The 22021-nt window shown below is 42.4% G+C and overlaps 2 protein-coding genes across 2 annotated transcripts; one reads left to right on the top strand and one right to left on the bottom strand.

Moving 5' to 3' along the window:
* Positions 1-2564: 2564 nt before the first annotated feature.
* LOC119446539 (uncharacterized) lies at positions 2565-3965 on the bottom strand. Its single transcript, XM_037710991.2, has 3 exons — positions 3803-3965; positions 3509-3613; positions 2565-3246 (listed from the first exon to the last, which is right to left on the bottom strand). Exons 2-3 carry the CDS (start codon positions 3591-3593, stop codon positions 2624-2626), a joined length of 708 nt encoding a protein of 235 aa, XP_037566919.1. The 5' UTR covers positions 3594-3613; positions 3803-3965; the 3' UTR covers positions 2565-2623.
* A 299-nt stretch (positions 3966-4264) lies between these two features.
* Positions 4265-17344, top strand: LOC119446540 (type-1 angiotensin II receptor-associated protein-like). The gene is made up of 6 exons (XM_037710992.2): positions 4265-4497; positions 4803-4837; positions 4915-5026; positions 9041-9126; positions 9529-9641; positions 13680-17344. Exons 1-6 carry the CDS (start codon positions 4468-4470, stop codon positions 13823-13825), a joined length of 522 nt encoding a protein of 173 aa, XP_037566920.1. The 5' UTR covers positions 4265-4467; the 3' UTR covers positions 13826-17344.
* Positions 17345-22021: the final 4677 nt, after the last annotated feature.

The raw sequence follows: 22021 nt of genomic DNA on the forward strand, positions 1-22021 counted from the left end.
ATTTCAGAGGCCACTCTGCAGGCTTCACTGCAGTACACACCTCAAACATAACTCACTGTTTATGGTGGCAATATGTTCTGTTGCTGTTGTAATGAAGCAGAGGAAGCGCAGAAGCGCCCCTGGGGATGTGCCGACTGAAGACGAAGACGAAGGACCGTGCCGTGATCGCGAGAGAACCCCGTGCTACAAACAGCCCTTGCAGTGCCTACCAGTACCTAACGTTCTTACAACGTTATCGATGACAATAAACCTCGTCGCACTGTATTGATTCAATGCTAAATGCATTACCGTCAACAGTCATTGTGACATAGGTTCTGCAGACCTTTATTAACATGGTTCGTTTTAAGTGTATTAATAATGCCTGACAACGAGGATTCGTAGAGATGATCATAGTAAAAGCTGCACAAAAGAAATGGCAACACAAGACAGAGAAGTACACAGGACAGGTGAAGAGCTACGATAAGAATTGACTGGTTTTTTGCAGACAGGAAAGAATAAGTACAAACAGTCTGTCTGTACACGCCCCCTCATGCTCCTGCTATTTGCCACATCCTTCGAGGAGGCTGATTTCACAATCATGCAGGTTGATAGATGGGATGGAAATGCAGTGTTCATAGTTTTTCTTTATATGAAAAAATTCAATCATCTCACATGATCTTGGATCCATGTGCCTGAAGATGACATGTCATTCTTTCAATAAATGATCTACAGCTACATGATCCACAATGTAGCAGCTGTCTGCATCTCGACCTGGCCCACACACAAGTCCCACCACTATGCCGAAGAAATTAGCAGCATTCCCATATGTTCACAGGCTTTCACATCAGCTTAAGGACTGCCAAGGGTTTTGAAGTAAATGTTTTTTCAGCTCGGGGAAAAGTCAGAAGGGCCTTTGCCACAGTAGACAGGAAAAGAACGGGCCAATCACAGAAGCACCTGCGCTATGTTAACCATCGTAATCTATTTGTTGCCTGTGCATGTGGTGTTGCTTTCAGCATCCCACTATCATGTGAAAGAATGTATATTGGGCAGACTGGCGCATGCCTTAATGAAAGGTTACACCAGCACCACAATTTAAAGGGCACACCTTCATGATCACATCTGTCAGCACATTGTCGTTTATGTAGGCGTAAACCATTTTTTCAAAGTACGCAGGTTATTTTCAGGCACGTGGATCAAAAAGTATGCGAAATCATTAAAGCGGTCCACATAAAGAAAAACCATGAACACTGCATTTCTGACCGTGTATCAACCTGCATGATTGTGAAATCAGCCCCCTCGAAATATGTGGTAAATACCAGTAGTGCGAAGGGGTGCGCACAGACGAACTGTTTGCATTTATTTGTTCCTGTCTACAATAAGCCAGTCGGTTGTTAGTTCAGCACCTCTCCTGTGTACTTCTGTCTTGTCTTGCCTTTCCTCTTGCACTGCTTTTACTATGATCAACCAATTTGCCCAGTTTTACTCTCTATTGGAGAAATCAGTCTGTCACATGATTTGCGAGCAGCTCTCTTTGCCATTACGTGTTGCTGCGAGGAATTTCACTTTCTTAAATAGAACATGTGTCCAAAAAAAGGTCATTGCTTGTGTTAATCGTTTTTAAAAGTTACCAGAAATATCCTGAACGTTGGGCTGTCAGACAACAAAATTCCCGATCCCCCCCCCCCCCCCCTCATGAGAACCTGAGAACGAAGGGCCCTATGAATATAAGGTTTTTTTTTCTCTAGAAGGTCCCAAAGTTTTAGAAATCACTCGTGTCAGATAGCACAATTCTAATCCTTAATCTAAATTACTCAATGAGGCAGCCAAATGAGGCAGCCATTGCTTTGGTTAAAAATCAAAATACCTAATTAATAAATAATTAACATAATTACCCTAACTTTTTATTTTTTCATGGCACATATTTATATTTATGAATTATAGCCAGTGAGTTCGCAAAGCATATCCACTTGGAACGAATTCTCTGGACTGCACCAGTTTCGAGATATGAATTTTCAAAATGTCTACAAAATGGATTGGTGTTCCAGTTACTCTCGTGCTACAATGCATAAAACAATGTTTTCTTAGAAGTAACTGGAGCATCAGTGCATTTCGTCGGACACTTTGAAAGTTGATATCTCTGAACTATAGTATATATACTAGAAAAATAAAAACGATGTTTTGGGATCTGAACAGATCCCTTGTTCACAATCACTGCATTTTACCTTTTAGTGATGAGAAAGGAAATAACAGGAAAAAAACAATCGCTAAGGAAATATAGAATTCTTCCAGCAAAAATTGTTGTGAACTGAGCACACTATACTGAACTGAACAGTGTGAACAGATGAGCACAGATTACTCAATTCCAGCAAGATTTAGGATCCTGCTGAAATTCAGTGCCTCTTGTTTTGTCTGTCTAAATTTTCTGTTCACGCTGTTAAATTCAGTATGGATCACTAACATGCCCATTTGCAATTTGACCATACTATGTTTACTACATTGGCACTAACAAATTAAACAATGCTTAAATTATGATATATGGACCTCTAGTGCATCCAACAGTACTACACATGGGTACAAGGAAGTAAAGCACAATCCTAATTTTATTGATACTAAATACAAACAATCAATTTCTTATTAACAGTCAGTCAAGCTTTGGCTTGATGTACTGGACATTGCTCCTGTGTTTGCGCATCAGTTCCAGCAGCTTTTCCCTTTGCTCTTCTGCAGTCTCTGGCCTTGGTCTATTGCGCAACTTCTCGAACACTCCCTTCACAAACTTTTCTGCATCGAACTCCCGTGCTTCTTGGATTTGAGCTAGAAGTTCTGCCCTGAAAGCTTGCTCTTTGCTTTTCTCAATTCGATACCTCCGCTTTGACCACAGAAAATACATCCGCTTGCGCAATTTCCGGAGCTTGTGTTTCTTCATTTTTTTACGGCGAATAATCAACATGTTTACAGCACGCTTCTCAATAACGATTGCCGTCGGTTGCGGATCTGTCTTCTCGATGGCATTAGAATTAGTGTCCGTAGACGGTGCTATGACCTTACTGTCTCCAATGACGGTGCTGGGCTTCACAAGGGATGGAAGATTGTAATCCCATGGCCTCCGAAGAGTTGGGAGTGTAATGGGACTTTTGATGCCTGGAGGAACGTACACTACACTTCGATCTACAGTAGTGGATGCCGGCGAACGCTCCGCTGCGACTCTGCGGAGACAGGTCGCAGACAGACGCGATTCCTGATGAGCGACTTGATGCAATCCTCCTGGAAACAGAAAAGTAACAATAATAAAACACAAACACATTCATATCTTTACAAGAAAGAGCACAATGCTCTATATGCATTTGGCCTTTCAGCTTTGCTGCATGTCGCAAGTCACATTACAGATCTGCTAAGTACCAACGGATCTGTCTAGCAGCCGAATGGAAGAGAGTCTTGTACAGAAAAAAAGGGTGCTTCACTGAGCACTACATAGTACTCGAATATATGCTGTGCCCAATGTGTTCAGTCTAACCTAGCAACTTACTCTGTGGTGGCGGGATTAAACGAGCAGCACTCGCAATGCGACCAGCTTCAGAGGCAGCTCGCGCCAAAGCACGTACGAAAGCCATAGCAGGGGGCGCACTCGACGCTGAAAGACAAAAACAGTTAATGAAATTATTTAGCACAATTCTGCATTGTACATTTGTCGGTACATATCATGGATCATGTGCATCAAACCTGCTACCACTGGGCGAGGGCGACGTTGGTTGACTATCTGAGAATCGCTTCTGGTGCCTGCTATAACAGCAGTAACCAGGAGGATAACAAAGTAGTTTACCTTTAGCACGCGGATCAGGACAATAAACTGCAGCCTACGCGCACCATTTGTTGTAGTACAACTGGTTTAACCACGTAAACAGGAGCTCAGGTGGCAGCCTGAACCCCTAAACACGCGACCCCACATTCGACAAACCACGCACCATGCGACATACGGCTTCATACGGCTCACGCTTAGTCTAGTTTTGGATGCGGAAAGCAAATAATGGATTCGACTACCGTAGTAGAGTACACATCATGGATCGGTACACATCATGGATTCTAGTACTACGGTGTACATCATAAAAATAATGATATTATAAAATAAGCTGTCTCTATGAGAACATAATAAATTCAAGTATGCAACGTTTGTTACATAGAGTGATGTACAAAGTTCACTGGCACTAACTTTGCTAACTTTGGCCACTAGCACGGCTTTGCAGGGAACATTGAAAAACGAAACAAGCGCCGTCTGTTTCGTAGCGTTGAATTTATCTACGTGAACGGCGAAGCGACGCTGGGCAACAGGCTGTGTTGTTGCGGTTTGTGTTTTTGAGTGGGGAAACAAATCATTCGTCATGCGATAGCGCTATCGTAGCTTATCGGTCTTTTCTCTCGTACAGAGCTCAGTGCGCTACGCGCGTTCGTCTTGAGGATTCTTTATTCCCGTTAGGCTGCATTATAACGATGATCTCCATCCAAAACCCACAGCTCAAGGTGAGCACCCGCCTACCTTTTGCCGTAACACGCGTAGAAGTGCGCAGCTGCGAAACTCTGTGAAGATTTTGTAATACAAGTTTACGCGCAAAGCACTGTTGGTGGAGTAACGCTGGAGCACTGAAACATACGCTTTGCGACACCTGGAATTAAGAACTTGGTATTGAAATCGTCGGTTTCACCTGTTATGGCCTGTGTAGACGATTTTTTGGGAGTGTGCTTATTTACGCGCGTAAGATAGTGTTCGAACTGGTTTTGTGCGAGATCAACCTCTCTAAGCTACTTTTCACGCATTGCCATTTCAGGCCATATTTCTCGTTCACCTGCTCCTCACAGTATGGTGAGCACCTTTTCTGGATACAAGGCGCTAATCCCGTAAACTGTAGAGTGCTATCCTAACGACGTGTCTTTTTTTAGGCCGTTGCAGGAAGCATGGGCCCCCCAAGCGTATCTCTACTACAACCTCATTTATCTGCTGATGTTGGCTTGGGCGATACATCACAAGGATTCCGAGGAGCCCGTATTTATGGCAAGTATCCGCATCGTCTTGTCTTGTAGCTTTGCGGCGGTTCAAGCTTACTCTCTGAATGTGTTGCTTGTGACGGTAGACATCAGTGAGTGCTGGGTCTTCAAATTTTACCTCGAATACTACTCCCGTTCACATGTCTGTCGACGAAACATTTTGGCGCCTTGTTACCCCGCTGACTCGACTCTCGATCATTTTTTTTTTTTTTTTTAATTCCATGTCAGCAGTGCATGCAGTTTTTCCCAACTCGTTCATCTGTCCAACAGGATGAGAGGAAACATGTTTTGACTGTTTTGAAAGAGAGAATTATCTGCACCTGGATGTCGGTGCTGTGCTTGTTAGCTTTTTTTTTTTTTTTTTTCTTGTTCTTCTTAGTAGCTTTTACATTAAAGCGGAGCCATGGCAACGTGTTAACTTTTGGAACCATTTTACAGCAATAAAACTGAATGCTTGTGTGAGCTTAAATTGACCTTTGCAGCACTCAGTTTAAGCTGTTTTAATAGAAATTTAAGGTAAGCAGCCGCACATTTGTTGATTCCTGTTGTACTTGACACATGCGAGCACTGTTACAAGCAAGAACACATGCTCATGCAAGTTCTAGTTTTCATGCAAGTTCTGGGAAACCAGAACTTGGAGGACAACTGAATCCTCTCAAAGTTAGGTTGTTCAGCCCAGAATTACAAGATCACACATGTCTGTAAACACTCTGTTGGCTACAATAAATGTTCCAGAAATATCCCCATTGTTTGTGAATAGTGCCAGCAGTATTTGGTTGCTTAGAAACCGAAGAGTAATTTCACTGTAACGTGCCACCAGTTTTTCAGATCAACGAATTGTCATTATTAAGATTAGTATTGTGATAAAATACACAAGAATGGCACAGGGAAGAGGGTTTGGTAAAACAAACTTTTTTGAGAAAACATGTCCCTTGTAAACAGCGCACGTAATGTACAAAGTCCTTCTTTTTCTTGGCAAGTTTGGGCAACAGAAAAATGCAACTTTTCTGGACAGGCAACACTGTTCTCAGTGTGAAGACATCAAGGGTCTGTAATGAGAGTCTCGATTTTTGCAAGTATGGTTAGACAGGCATCTAAAAAATTGGCTGTCACTTAAGTTTCCTTACGTGATTTGAATGTGAAAGCATTATGACTTCTCTAATTAATTGGTGAAGTCCATGATATGTGACGTACTACTTTGTCACGTGTCCTTCACAAGTGTACCTTAATCCACCTTAATTTACTTTGAACTAATTTGTACCAACCTTAATCCACTTTAATCCACCTTGCTTTAGTTTATACAATCTCTAATCCACCTTGCTCTAATTTGTACCAACCTTAATACACTTTAATTCACCTTCATTAACATTATTTCACCTTAATTCACTTTACTCCCCCTTAAGTCACCTTACTCTAACTTGTTATAACATTAATTCACTTTACTTCACTTTAATTAACCATAACAACTACTATTTAAAGGGGCTCTGAACCACTTTTTATCGAAGTAGAGAAAGGCATTTGAAGTGAAAATAGGCTGTTTCAGAAATACTGTGCCACAAAAAGTACTTCAATGCGTTCAGCAGAAGCGGAGTTAGTGGCAATCAAACACAGCCTCCGCTGTGCTCTTGTTCCTTCTTCAATGCCTTGCACTGTGAAGGCTACGGCGAAGTGGCGCGTGGCCACAACGCTCTGCCTTCTCAATGTCACCGTGGCACACAGTTCAAATTTAATTTTGTATGTTAACGTAGACGCCACGACTTCCGATTTTGGGGCCTACGATGCGCTAAACGTAAGCCAAGCGTGGTTCCGTGAGCAGCATTGCGCTTAGCCAGTGGACTCGTGGCGGCCGCGGTATCTACGTTGTGTAGCCGACCACAGCTATGAATAGCAGCCGCATATGGAAATCCGCTTTATTATGAAATAAAGCGTCCAGAAGAGAGTGATCAGCAGGCTTCTGTTTAAAAAGAGAGCGTTTGAGAGAAAGAAGACTTTGCGCTCCACTTGCATGCTCTACACGCCGCTTACGACAGCAAAACTTGGCTGAGATGTTCACAGCAGCGTATGCTACCCGTGGACTATGTTATTTCACCAAGCCCGAGAGGTGGTTCAGGGCCCCTTTAACGTTGTTATACCATTTACTATCTTCTGTATTACTACTGACGTCATACAAGACGCTGATGATGTCACATTGATTTTTGTTGCAACACGTTGAAGACAACGCCGGCTTTTCTGCCTCATGGGACATATAATGCTTTCGCATTAAAATGTTTACTTTATGTATGCTAACCGTTCTCAAAAAAAAAATTTTACAAAGCGCATTACATAGTAAAGTCCGCACCTGTTTTTTCATTAGAAAAAGTGCACAAACGGCCGTTATATTAATTTGTACCTTTATGGTGGCTGTGTGGGTTATCTCATGGCCTTAATTAGCAGCAGATTAATTCCTCAGTTGTGAAAATTGGGATTAAAGGCCGAGCTTCCAATCTTCAGTTTGCATGTTTTCAGATGTTCATGCCGCTTTTTGTGTGGTTTACTGAAGTTGCCAGGTTGACCCAATATAATGTAGAACATTAAAAAAAAAAATTTTACATTTAATACGGCTTGGCCAATTGCTGCCACAATGTTTCAGGTAGCTGCTTTGGTAGTTTAGTAGTTGCTTTCAAGTTGCTGCTCACAGCAGTCGCTTAGTGGCTATGCATACTCGATCAGTCAGTCCTTATTCATTGTTCAGTCATTTTTTAGAGGGGAAAAAAAGAGTGAGAAGTGTTTTAGTAGCTAGATGGGTCCCTGCTCTGTTCAAACTTGACAGCAGAGTGAGTATGTCAGGTGCAGCTATCACTTATGATAAACCAATAATTTTTTTCTTGTCCCAGAAATATCTGCTTAGACCATGGTATGCTGTTGTTGAGCATGATGTTTTGGGTCGTTGACTGCATTTTGATGAAGGCAAAATGCCAAATCCTTTGTGTACTTAGCTTTGGGTGCATTTCAGAATTAAGGTAGCTGTGGAGTCTTTATAGATATTTGCTTAAAATATTCAAGTATACTTCCTGTATGCCTTGATTATGCAATACCTCTATGACTGCTGGTATCTCTACTGAATCAAATGCCTTTTCATAATCTATGAAAGACATAGAGGGGTTGGTTGTACTTTGCAGATTTCTCAATTACCTGATTGATAGCATGAATGTGATCCATTGCAGTAGAATACCCCTTCATGAAACCAGCCTGTTCTCTTGGTTGATAAAAGTAAAGTGCTGGCCTGATTCTACTAGGGAAAAAAAATCATTGGTGATAGAATCAGGGCAACACTTAATAGAAGTTTATTTACCACATAAATACACTGATGTACATAAGCGGTGGGGATGGCAGGATAAAAGCTGCAAAACAGCAGCTTAACTGGTCCCACCTCCCTAGAACAACACATCAATCAACCAAGAGACCAGGCTAGCTTCAGGTAGGTGTACTATATATAACAAGTTAAACCTTTATATAAAAAAAAGTTGGGAAAATGTGCACTTCGTTATATTGAAATTTGACCTTTTACACAAATAAGTACAGTCGCAGATGGATTTTTTTAACACCAAAGGGGCCTTAAAATCTACCGAAGTATCGAGTAATTGGAAAAAACAAATTTTGTTCGATTTGAGACTCGGCGACCAAAGAGACGGTTTTGTGCTCTGTCAACATCTTCACATCAGTGGTACGAAGTGAAGCCTGCGAAGCTTTTGCGTCCACTCCGCCACGGCTGATATGTTGCCCGCAGTAGGACAACGCTATCAAGAAAAGCACAGATAGAAGGGAGCAAACACTTCGGCTAGCCCCCGAGACATATGAGAGAAAAAGTTTTTAATTTTTGTTATCTCATCTCTATAAATTTGTAGCAACGTTTATGTTTGCCTTGCGCTGGTAATATTATTTGCACTGAAATCTATTAGGCAGTATGTTTTAAGGCAATATGCTTTAATTAGTACTTGTGCCTAATTTAACCATTCTTTCTGTGTTCTCTGTCTCCTTGCAGGCATTAGCAATAAACCTTGGTACAATCCTAATGGACATTGTCACACTGGGAATGCACTTCCCGCACCAATTCACATTCTGTGCTGGGTATCCTTTTCCTTGGGTCTATGGTTTTCAACATCACAACGTCAATTATTTAATCACAAGCTAACTGTGTTACTTATGTGAAAGCTGATGTCAAGGTGCATATTGAAATTGGTGAAGTGTCTCATCATTCTCACGCTTTTTCTCCATGCTGGCATGCAGAAAGAGGGTCTGGCAGAGTGCTCTGGCTGAATGCGGAGCAAACTCGGTAGAAAATCGGTAACCTTCACAGGACATTTCTTTATGTATCTTTGACAGCTTTTTTTATTATTATTCCTTTTGTTGTCATTTACATCAGTGTTGTAGGTAGAGCGCCATGTTTACTTTTCAAAGTACGTAGTATGGCAATATTTAGCTTGTGTCATGTTGTGTGTTGCATTTTCCTTAATTTAATGAAATCATCAGCATTGCCATTGTTAATCTTTTGTTTCGGCCAGTGTCGTCAGTATTTCTGCTGCGCATCTTCAATGAGCGGGGAGGCAGATATGCAGACCTGGGCATTCCAAACTTCCCTGGCGGTATGTCGAGTCAAGATTTCTTGTATATATATATAGCAACTACTTAGTGAAAATAATTGCTGCTTTATTGACGCATGGACACCTGCAAAAATAGTTAATGTGACTGCTGTGAAGAATAATAGTAGGTGGAGTACTTTTAGTAAAGCTAGTTGGTGCATATTTTACGTCGTTTGTCCGCTCGTCTCGCATCTCTTAGTGTTTGATCATTTGCTTTCACTAGGCCTTCATGTAAAAGAAAAATTGCATGTGTGTATGACTATTCCTAATTTCTATTGCAAATGAAATGCTTCTCTGTGGATTCTAAGTATTTGATTGGAGATTTTTATATGCATTGTTTCTTTTTTTTTGCATATGTTCAGTTATGGTTGAATATTATGCAGAGTTACAATTATTGAACCCCATCTACCTAGAAAAGTCGACATGCAGCCACTTTAATTAGTCATTGTGATTTACCGCCAACTGAAAAGTACTGTACTGTTCCAGCTATCTCTTTTCTGAATGAATGTGTATACTTGCTGTAGGTGGCAGTATTGCTACACAGGGGGAGCACTTATTGAGTGATAATGTGCACAAATAATTTTCTTCATAATAGCTTGCAGGTGCCAAAACAAGGAATTCATTTTTTTTGGTCAGTCTTCAGCAGGGCTTAAAGTCTCCCTTCAGTGGAGGGGGACCCTCATCGGGTGGCGACCGGTATAGAGCGCGCACACTCACACATGATCACATATATATAGAGCATCGCTTAAGTTGCCCGCCGCGGTGGCTTAGCAGCTATGGTGTTGCGCTGCTAAGCATGAGCAAAATGCAAATGCAAAAACACCTGTGTCCCGTGTATTGGGGCACGTTAAAGAAACCCCTGGTGGTCAAAATTAATCCAGAATCCCCCACTACAGCGTGCCTCATTTAATCGCTCAAGTTCTTTATGTTCGAAAGGCAGCCTGAAGAATTTCTCTGTACTTATATCATAATATAGTTCATTTTCATTCGTTGTGCATTATGAGTGCTGTGTTATACCAAAAAAGTGGACAATGTGCATGCTTCTTTAAGATAACACAGCACTCATAATGCACAAAAAAAGGAATGAAAGTTAACTGGTAACCTAATGAAACCAAGGCGAATCCTCACTAATTCACGAGCAGGTAGCTTCATGCTCGGGTGACTCATGAAAGAGCATTCTGTGCCAAGAACCTTAGTGGAACAAGGGTGGCCGTCATGTGCATTGTTTTGGGGCCCTGCAAGCAGCAGTACGAGAATACCTGCTTTCTTGGTTTTGCTAATGCCACATCAACCGACTGATCGCAATTAAGTCATTGATTTAAAAATTTGAGAGTTATAATTTTCCCGCACAAGGCACCACTCGTATTAAAATCACCTCCAGCGCTTGTCGAATGTGTGCTGCAGTGCTAGAGTTGACCTGCCAAGGGGGGACCAAGCTCCTCCTTCAAAACTCCCGAGCCCCCTCTACCTGCCCCACTTCATTTACAGGTCAACGAAGATACTCACAATAAAAAATAATTAAACAAAAACAAGTTCAGCAGTCACAATCAAAAACATCTGCAGCATCGACGAACAATACTACTGTCCTACAGATAACTAAAAAAAAACATCGCATTATGTACAGGTGCTGAGCAAGAGGGTGTCGAACTGACCAGGGTGTGTTTAAATTACCATTTGTTCTCTTGGCAGAATCCATTACCATTTGCATTTTAACATAACTTACTATCCTGAAGTTACATTTAGTTCTTTTCCTTAACAATATGAATGGTGAATTTGAATTTGAATCAGCGTGCAAGCAGCCAAGCCATTATTTGTTTTTGGTCACACAACGTCCGTCCATCCCCCCCTTTTTTGCTGTTAGTGTTGTTGTCACTACCTGGCAAATAGCATTATGCAGTAAATAGGCAGATAGCATTGTACATAATGAAATACATAAATCAATCTTTTTTACTCAATGTGGCAATGAGCAAATATTATAAATATGTAGGCAGCTGCTCCAATGTGACCTTTTTTTGCCTTTTGCAAAATTTGCCCCACAACAGTTTAGTCTAACTCCGTCACCACATTTTTTATGTGCCTTATCTTTTTTGTAGAGTGCCTTGATTCCTTTGCCACTCCCACCAACTATGTAAACGTGCATTTTGCGATGTAACAAGCAATAAGATCTATACATATTGTGGAATTGAACTGTCATCGCTTGATCTAAGTGCAGGTTCTACAAATGTTGCGCAGTTGAATTGTATCTCAACGCTATCATTCGCTGAAAACTAAAGCTTTTCATGTGTCATTCCTGCCATTTTGCCCAGTCTTTTATTCCATGAACAACATGAGAATGGAATAACCTGCCATCAGACATGGTAATTTAAACACACCCTGGTCAGTTCGATGCCCTCTTGCTCAGCACCTGTAAACCATAACGCGATGTTTTTATTTTAGTTGTTATCTGCAGGACAGTTGCATTGTTCGTCGATAGCTGCAGCTGTTTTTGATTGTGACTGCTGAACCTGGCTTTGTTTAATTATTTTTTATTGTGAGTTTCTTCGGTGCCTGTAACTGGGCGGGGGGGGAGGGGGGGCAGGACTACTGCTTGTGTTCGACGATGTTGCCAGGTATCTTACTTTTTTTCTATCTCTCCCACGCGCAAGCAAGGAAGCGGGAAGCCAGCGCCGGAGGGAGATGGGGGGGGGGGGGCACTTCTACACTGCCAACAACCGCGCTCGTCTCACCCGCACCGTCTCTTATCTCCCCACGGCTCTGACCTTTATGCACCGTACATTCGCCGCTCAGTTTCCGTTGAAGCGATAGACCGCACGTACCTTCGCCCGCTGCTTGCTGCCAGCGTTTTGACAGTCGTCTGCAGTCATTCAGTGTGATCTATTCATGTTTGTTTGTGCGCGCTCACACCACGCTTGTTCATTCAGTTAGTAATAGTCGGGCCACATTTTCCAACGCACGCTACACATGCAATGCTGCCCGGATCGGCAGTGCAGTGCTACAGGTGTGTCCCTTCGCACGCGCTGCCCACGGGAAGCGCTTCTCATCAACACCACCGTTTCACACGCGCCTTCTCGTGGTCATCGAGTCTCTCTTCATGTCGGTCTACTTACGCCGCAGCACACCTGCTTACTTAATCAGCTCATGATTACTACAATTTATATTGCTACCAGAGCCGCTCACCTTACATCGTATGACATTGCTGTGTTGCTATCGCATTCATTGCTTCGCCCTTAGGGCGAAACTGTGACATTTTTTTTTTTTCTCAACCATTCTATTGAACTGTCTGTGCTTTGCCTGTGTTGCTTTAACTGCATGTACTTTACTTACTACCCCTCCTCCTCTTAAGAGGGCCTTTCGAGGTACATTAAATAAAGAAAAGCATGCAGGTCCAATGCGGTGTTGGAATCTAAATGACTCAAAGATTGTTTGAGTTAGCAGGTAGCAGCAGTAGCGAATGTGAGCCGAGTCGCGCACAAGGGAGGAAAGCGGGAAGGCAGGGAGGGAGGGTGGCTTGTACTCTGGTAGCAACTGCGTAGTTAGCGCAGTGGCGTGCGCCGTATCTTGAAAGCAATCTGCAGATGTACGACTTTGGGGTCCGTCGACTTGCAGTCGGCCTGCCGCCGCTTGTGTTGCTGCTTCGCCCTTCTCGCACGATACTCGGCAGCTCTCACGAGATGAATCCAGTACCTCCGTAGCACGCACGCAACCCGTAGTAACTGCCAGAGGAGGTCAACCCAGCACGCTTCGTGTTGCCATAGCATCCAATCTGATTTTGACGGCAGTTTTTCAAAAAAAAAAAAAAAAAGAAGCGTATATAAGTCTGTTCTGTAAGACGCACCAACGAAAAATTCAGAAAAGAAATGCAACTTATACACCAGGAAATACGGTAGTCACAAATATATCGGGCAAGGAAATGATGAGAAACACCAAGCCCTGGGAAAGGGGCAGTGAATGCTTCACTCTAACAAGTAAATAAATAAATAAAAGAATTGTACAGTTGATGTTGGCTTATTTGACTGACCTGTTTGCTTGCATTGTTAACAGGTGTGGGCAGCACTGGCCGAGGTCAGTACGATGATATCGACCAGACTACTACCCAGAGCGTGCCGAAGACCGGATTAGACACTGGAAGCCCAAGCCATGTGTACTCCTCAGGAGGCGATGGGCTGCCGCCTTACTCGCAGCCATAGTCGCTCAATCGCAGCTTCCCCACTCATTTTGTTGGAACAGTGCCGTCTTCAGTGGCCAGAACTGACGTCTGACCATGATTGCACACGCACTCTTCAATTCAGCATCTAGTTTTCTTGTTTCTCTCTGTATCTCTTCTTCAATTAATTGTCCACAGTTGAATTCCTTTGCTTAGTATGGTACGTGAACCTTGTGAGGAAGTCTTGATGGCCAAGTATGAGCTTATTTCGCCAGTCTTGTGTGGTGTAAGATAACGTGTTAAGACCGATTTACTTCATTCATTTATATGCTGGCCATGTTAGTGTACCAGCATGAGCAGTCTTCCCACGGTCCTGGTAACAAAAGCATGTTCAGGCTGTGGAAATGTACAATTCTTTGTAGCTCTGAAGTCTAAATGATGGCTTAAACAGATAAGGCTTATAAGTCTGTCTGGTGTTTGCTTTTTAATCTTTAATTTATTTACTACTGTCATGAAATGGCTTTCTAAACCATGCTGCAAGGCCAAGAGCGTTGATTCGAGCTGTTGGTGGCACTGTTCATGAAAATTTACTTGTCTTACCTCTTGTAATGCCTAAATGTTAATAGGTTGTTCTTTTTTATGTTAACTAATGCAGCGAAGCATGGCATTTTTTTGTGCACATGTTAGCTGAATACAATAAATCGCTCTGCAATCTTCTTTTTCTTTAAATTTGGTCATGGACAAAGAACTGAAGTATAGCATTTAGAGTAGCAGTTGTTAATGCTGTTTTTGTCTCATATAACTTTGTTCACACATAGGTCGCTCATTTTTGGCCATTGAAGACAGTGCTACTGTTTCTCTTGTAAACAAGCAATGCATTGCAAGAATGACGGCTGGAAAATTTTGTTGAATGTGTGAAGTGGGTACTGAACAATTGAGCATTGTTTCTTTGCATTAAGCTACATGTGCTAACGGGCAAAATGCAGCAGCTTAGAAAGAAATTTCACAGTATCTTCCGCAATGGCATTTGAAGGCTTTACTGTTCCCAGTTTTATAACACTCAATTTTTTTTTTCTAAGATGTGTGTGAACCAAATATCCCTCCTTATTTCCAAAGGCACCACTTCTGACCGCAGGAAACCAGTAGAATGGTTTACCGCGAGTGTACCTGGCAGTTCTTCGCTCTGGCTGCTTGTATGGAAGGAAAAAGAGATTAGTACAGCTTCGCCCTTTCATCTGTTCTGCAGCTGGCTGTTGTTTATACACACTTTTGTTTGGATGTGCTTTCTTTTTCTAGTCATTGTTGGGAGTGCCACTGTTTGCTTGTTGCACAGACTGGCTGTACTTTTATTTTTTTGCGCATGTGATTGAGAAGTTTCATAAATAGGGGATTCAAAGTCATGAGACACTATCAGACACTGCGTAAGCAGCGCATTGCGTGGCTCGGTGCCACTGATACAACTTCTTGTGCGTTCCTGTAGTCCCTTTAGTTCTCGAAAACCACTTGCATCCTCTATTCCTAAAACGCTTTATTGTGTCGGCCAACTTTAAGCTGTAAAGAGCATCTCGTGATATTTGCATCTGTAGCTCTTTTCTTAAAGTACTACTGACATGCAATTTTAGACTTCTAATTTTTTTTTTTTTTTGCATTAAATAAAGGTCCTAGACCTCAGAACTCTACAAAAAATACCGACAAGCTTCAATATTCCTAAATAATTTACAGGAAGAGCTTTTATTTTATCGAGGGCCTTTATTTAAAGCAAGAAATAAAAGTCAAGAATGTCATGTGAGCATGCCTTAAAAAGTGAGCAGGGACTAGTTTGTCTATGTGCAGCTTAATGCTTTGCAATTCTAAAGCCTTTTAGTGCAGCTATGCACACTTCACTGTCGTAGGACATTTTGTGGATTGTTGACTGTTTCTTTATTTTATAGTTACCATTTTCTAGTTTTTATGTCCTCTGCAGCAAGCGTCAGCGCTTTTATTTTTCCGTGTGAATGAACTTGTTGCCGAATTACCAAATGTCCATTGCATTCTGAGCACTGTCACTGTTTCGTGCAAGTATTTTTACACCATTCCTACTGCATTCTTTCTTGATACTAGTGAAAGTTGCTTGAAACTAAGGTACTTATTTTTGATGTGTCCATATTTGTGCGTGTATCCAAGATTTTTTGAAGCGCTTGTTGGTATAGCTTCTTCACAGTAACTTTTCACACTTGGCTGGAGCAGAGAACATTTTTAATTTTCTTTGCTTCATTGGTTTGGTTGTTGAAAGAGGCAACACAACATGCAGCTGTAAGTGGTTTAAAGTGTATAGCCACAGTTCGTTTCAAAGCACTGCATCAAATACCTGAAATAGAGTTATTTAACTTTTGGGGATGCCTTTACATCCATGAGGCACGTGCTCCAGACTAGTGCAATTGTAACAGTTATTTGAACGACCATCCTTTTTCCCCAGCACATTTGTATTATAGAGTCGCTCTGAAAGAGGTATCCAGGGAGATTAGTTTTTGTAACTTAACATAAAAAAAAAATTTTTTTGTCACTTATTCTTTTCTCGCACTTTCAAGGTGCTCACTGTGTGATGTGAACATTCCTTATTGTCTCTGCCTCTATTATAAACCTGTTATCTTCTCAGAGGCTCTGTCATTCTTGGTGGCCAGCAACCACTTCTGTGAGACAGGGTTGGCAATTTCATTAACATAAGCATGCTGTGTAAGTTTGAATGCTATTTGCTCATGTAAGTAATGTGTGTGTGTGAGTGTGTTTTGGAACATGGAATTTGCAGGTCTATTCCAGAAAAAGGTGCAAGTAGTAGTACTTGGAAAGTTTGTTTCCACTGTGAGCAGTTATCTAAGTCTGTGGACGTTATCTTGCATGTGGTTGAAAAACATTTATGAAAGGAAAACGAGCAGTTACTGACTATTTCACTTTCTAAGCTCCTTAAATTTTTCACCTTACACTGGCGGCAACTCATCCACAATGAAATGTATAGAAGGCGATTTCCAGCCTCGCATCAAGTTAGAGTGGCCAACCTGTAGAAGTGGTGCATAGCCGAACCAACTTTACATTTAAAGGTTGCCCTAGTTCATTTAGTCCCTGCAGTTGCTGACTGTTCACTGTTAATTGCAAGCATTGAATGACAAGAATGTCTTATGCCAAGCAAGCAACCGTACAACTTTGGAGCAATTTTGGTCTTTTCAGCCTAGGTGTGAAACATTATGTTCTGCATGCAGCAACTGAGAACTCACGGTTTTCATCATCCCCGTCACTTCATTTCTCTTTTTTTTTTTTTGACCTGGAGTCTTGTTTTTTTTTATCACATTGAGGGCATTACACTATACCAGCATGTTGACTGTTTTGTGTGTCGTCGCACTTACCTGTACACTTGTGTCGGGGAAAGCATGCTGTCCCACCCTGCATGCAAATTGCAGGCCATTTCTGCTGAAGCAACTGTTTGTCCTAGCACATATTTAGTCGGAAATTTGGGATATGTAATTGCTTAAGTCTGAAAAAAAGAAAAAAGCCGAGAATTGCCCAATAAACCTTTTATTCTCCTATGAAATGATCTTATTTTCCTACTTGCAAAATTTAGATATTGCACATATATTGCAAGCATGGCTCTCAAATCGACAAATTCTGAGCAGCTGCTCTATGAGGAATTGTGCTGAAGTTTGCAATGTGTCAGAGTTATTTGCAGAAAGGCTATTGCTGCTTTTTGGTGATGGCATTAATGACATTTTATTACAAAAGAGTCAAAAATAAACCACTCTGACGCGAAACTGTTGGACAAGGCAGACATTATGCTGCCGACCTCCGCGCTGTGTTTTGCAGACAGGGATGTTCATTTTAAAGTAGCAAACATCATACTTTTAATACAGGAGATAGCTCTGCTGTTCCCTTATAGACCTAATTTTAATCTGGCTCTCGCTCTAGTATACTGCACTATGACATGTGGCTTCACTTCTTGAACAGTGTTAATTTCTTCTGCTCGTTTCAGTAATGTCCTGAAAGTTGCTGCATGTTAGAGTCAAATACCGGTTAACCTCTACATAACGAAGTTGGTAAACTTGGCAATTTACTTTGTGATATCAATATTTAGTTCTATTGAAATTCGACCTTTTATGCAAATTAGTACAGTTCCTGACGAATGTTTCTTACATGGAAGGGGTGCAAAATTTTCAAATTATTGGGCAGTTGGGAAAAAAATATTTGATAGAAAAAATTGTTTTGTTGATAGGAGTCGGCGACCAAAGATATGGTTTCATGCCATGACAACAATAATCTTTACGTCGGTGGTACAAAGCAAAGCCTGCAAGCTTACGCATCCACTCCGCCCAGCGGCTCATAGTGTCGCCCACAGTGGGACGACACTATCGTGAAATACGCAGGCAGAGAGTAGTGAACGCTTCGTCTCCCTCTCACTTCAACCAGTGTGCAAAACACTTGAGATTACATGACTTCCAGCACTAAATGAGCGGGAAGGCAGCACACATGAAGCCACGGCTATCTCGGTTCCCCTGTACTTTGCACCCACCACAGGTTACCTTCAAGTTAGGCCGTGCAGGCTGCGTATGCCGACAGTCATGCGCAGCCACGGCCAGGCTAGAGGTCCCATGGCCCCATTGTGAACTTGATCACATTACCACGTGCTCGCCCCCCTATCCCCCATGCTCGCAGGGGAAGACCGCATGCATCAAGCCACCAAACTTTCTCGGCACACCCTCGCACGCACAGCATAAGGAACACAGGGCACAATGGAATCTTATCGCACTTCGACACTTTATACGGAACATGACGGCGAGATAGTCTTGAACGACTGCGAGAAAGTCTCGCAGTTCTGAAAGTCGGCGAGAACTGCAGCCGCTGCTCCGCTTCAGCAGCTGCTCGCCTCCTGTGACATGCTGCATGTAATTCAGCCATTTGACCATCTGTGTCCGTGTCAGTTTCCATTCATTGCCTCAGTGTTCCTTCATGGCGGCTGTGACATTATATTGAAATTGTGTAGAAACTCATTATATTGAGTTTCAAAACAAATGGCGTTCTATACAGCACATAGCTCCACCGATAGTGCTACGAGCGAGCATCCAGAGCACTGCAGCAAAATAGTAGACATATCACAGAGTTTAAATCCCGATGAAGTTGATCTCCTCAAACGTGGTCTAACGTTTTGCCCCATGAACAACGCAGTAAATGAGTATGAACTCCACAAAGATATATAACAGAGTTTTCAAGATGCATGCGCATCAAGGAATTCTTTTTCGAAAGGCCCGACGTAAGAAAACATGATAAAGACTCTGAGACAACCTCGCACATGGTCACCGGAAGCCGAACAATGCCCAGACCTTGATCTGTACATAAAACTAATCTCAAAGGACATTCTAGGGTCAACGCGGCAGTGCCGCAAGCTCAAAAATTTGTCCCCCTCTGAGGACAAAATTCTTAAAGAACTCGCGGAAAGAAAGGATATTGTAATAAAACCAGCAAATAAAGGCGGCAGTATCATAATCTGGCCCATAGAAAAGTACAAAAATGAGGCCTTCAAACAACTGAGCAACCACGCCCATTACCGTACTTTCCGGTGTATAAGACGCATTTTTTTTTTTCTAAATTTTTCGACGGTGCGACTTATGTATGTTTTTTTTTTTTCCACGGGAAAACTGCCGTCAAAATCGGATTCGATGTTATGGCCACGCGAAGCGCGCTGGTTGGCGTAATTGCTACGTGTTCTGTGCGCACTGTCGAGGTGCCGGGTTCTTCACGTGATTGAGTTCCCGAGCGCTGTGATAAGGACGGAGCAGCAACGCAAGCGGCGGCAAGCCGACCCCGAATTTGTCGCATCTGCAGATCGCTGTCAAGATACGGCGCGCGCCGCTGCGCAAACTAAGCAGTTGCTACCAGAGTACAACCCCCCTCCCTCCCTCCCGTGCTGTTTGCCAGCTTTCCTCCCTTGTGCGCGATTCGGCTCACCGTCGGACGCTTTCACTCGCACATACAGCGTATGGCGCACGGGGACGATGTTATCGCCCTTGGAGTTTATACGGAACATCGCGGCAACCACCACAGCAGAAATGCGCCTGCAGCGGAAATATATGGCACCTATACGCTTGCGCGTGACCCGTGTTCACGGAAAGAAACGTCATGATTTTTTTTTAATCGCTTACCGAACGAAGAGGTGCGTCTTATACACCGGTGCGAGTTATATACGTTTTTTTTTTTTTTTTTTCGGAAAAGCAGCCGGTTTGAGGGGGTTGCGTCTCATACAAAGGGGCGACTTATAGACCGGAAAATACCGGTACACAAAACTCGACTCTAACCCAACTTCGGTTTACAGCAACCTTGTCCAAAGTACAATAGCGCAGCTGCTGTCCCAGGAACTAATCACCCAGTCTGAATATCGCTTTATGAGGCCCAATAACAAAGAAGCCGGCCGCTTTTACCTTCTTCCTAAAACACATAAGGTTCCCGTAGAAGAAATATTTACAGCAGAAATCCCAGGCAGGCCTATAGTGTCAAATAACAACACACCTACGGAGTCACTATCCAAATTCTTAATTCACCATCTGTCAAGCATCCCAACCACCCTACCATCTTTTGTTCAAGATACGCCCCACTTCCTTCGAATTATCGACTCGATTAACGCTAACCAAATCCTCTCCAACCACGCTATTCTAGTAACTTTAGATGTATCTGCTCTTTACACTAACATACTCATGAGGGAAGGAATTGAAGCCGTGTCGAAGTCCCTCGCAGTCAATCCTCAAGTGCACGCTCCTGAAGTTTACCTGTCACTTCTCGAGTTAGTTCTCACGCTCAACTATTTCGAATTCGATTCTATTCACTACCTACAAGCTCTTGGCACAAGCATGGGAACACCATTCGCTCCCACGTATGCCAACATTTTCATGGGACAGCTTGAAGCAAACCTGATAAAACCATACCCTTTAAAACCCCACACCTACCTGCGTTACATTGACGACGCATTCATAATATGGGAACACGGCACAAAGGCGCTAACTGACCTAATTAGCCATTTCAACCGCTTTCACCCGAGTATTCAGTTTACTGCTCACCACTCTCCTAGTCAGATCAACTTCCTTGACACAACGGTTTCCATAGAAAATGGAAAACTGAGAACAACACTTTACCAGAAGCCTACGGATAGCCGGCAGTATTTAGACTACACCAGTCATCAGCCGTGACACTGCAAGCGAGGAATTTTTGTCAGACAAGCGAAACGAATAAGAAGAATCTGTAGCAAAGACAGCGATTATATCCACCACCTAAATGACCATAAAGTATTGCTAGCGGAACGAAACTGTCCACAAATTCCTCTCGACCAGGCTTGTGACGTCACATCAAGATTAGAGAGGCAGTCGGCATTAGCTAAGAAGCAACCTATACCAGAATTTGATAGACCACCAGCCTTTATAACAAAATATTCTAATGCCCTCCCAAACATAAACAGCATCCTATGAAAATACCACCCAATATTATCAAGTAATGAGCATCTGAGAAAAGCATTCCCGGATGTACCAAGGGTTACCTATCGCCTCAACAGAAACTTTAAAGACATGTTAGTGCATGCAAAAGTCAGCCAACATCATTCCCCCGTAATAAAAGCATGTTCTTGCCCCAGGTGAAAAACCTGCAGGCACCTTCAAAGTGACCTTAAAGTTAAAAGCACTGCAAATAGCTACACACATGAAATTAAAACTAGCTTTACTTGCACTAGCTCCGATGTAATTTATATGCTCGAGTGTTCCTTCTGTAAGAAGCAATATATCGGCGAAACGGGACAATCAATGAACATCAGGTTAAACGGACATCGCGCGGACACAGCTAAAAAGCTTCCCAAAGCCGTCACCGAGCATTTCAACTAGAGCATGAACTTAACTCTACATACTACAGTCAAATTTCCGTTCTGCTCGAGACAGAAAATATAGAGAATCGCACCTCATCCACAAGTTCAAGACATTGCAACCAATAGGAATGAACGTTTCAAAGGGAGCTTTAGAATCTATTCGCTATGCTAAACTTCCAAGCCTAGGCAACAGCACTTAGTTATTTTTCAATGAGTTGCTTAGTTTTTTATTTTTTATTCGATTGTCAATAATATTCCAACCTTCCTTTGCTTTCACTCATTCCTTTCGTTCTTTTATGTATATATATACATACAGGGTGTTTCAGCGAACACTTTCAAAAATTCTGAAAGGTTGCCTGTGGCAGATAGCAAAATTCT

This window comes from Dermacentor silvarum, chromosome 3, assembly GCF_013339745.2.
Source record: "Dermacentor silvarum isolate Dsil-2018 chromosome 3, BIME_Dsil_1.4, whole genome shotgun sequence".
Lineage (NCBI taxonomy): Eukaryota > Metazoa > Arthropoda > Arachnida > Ixodida > Ixodidae > Dermacentor > Dermacentor silvarum.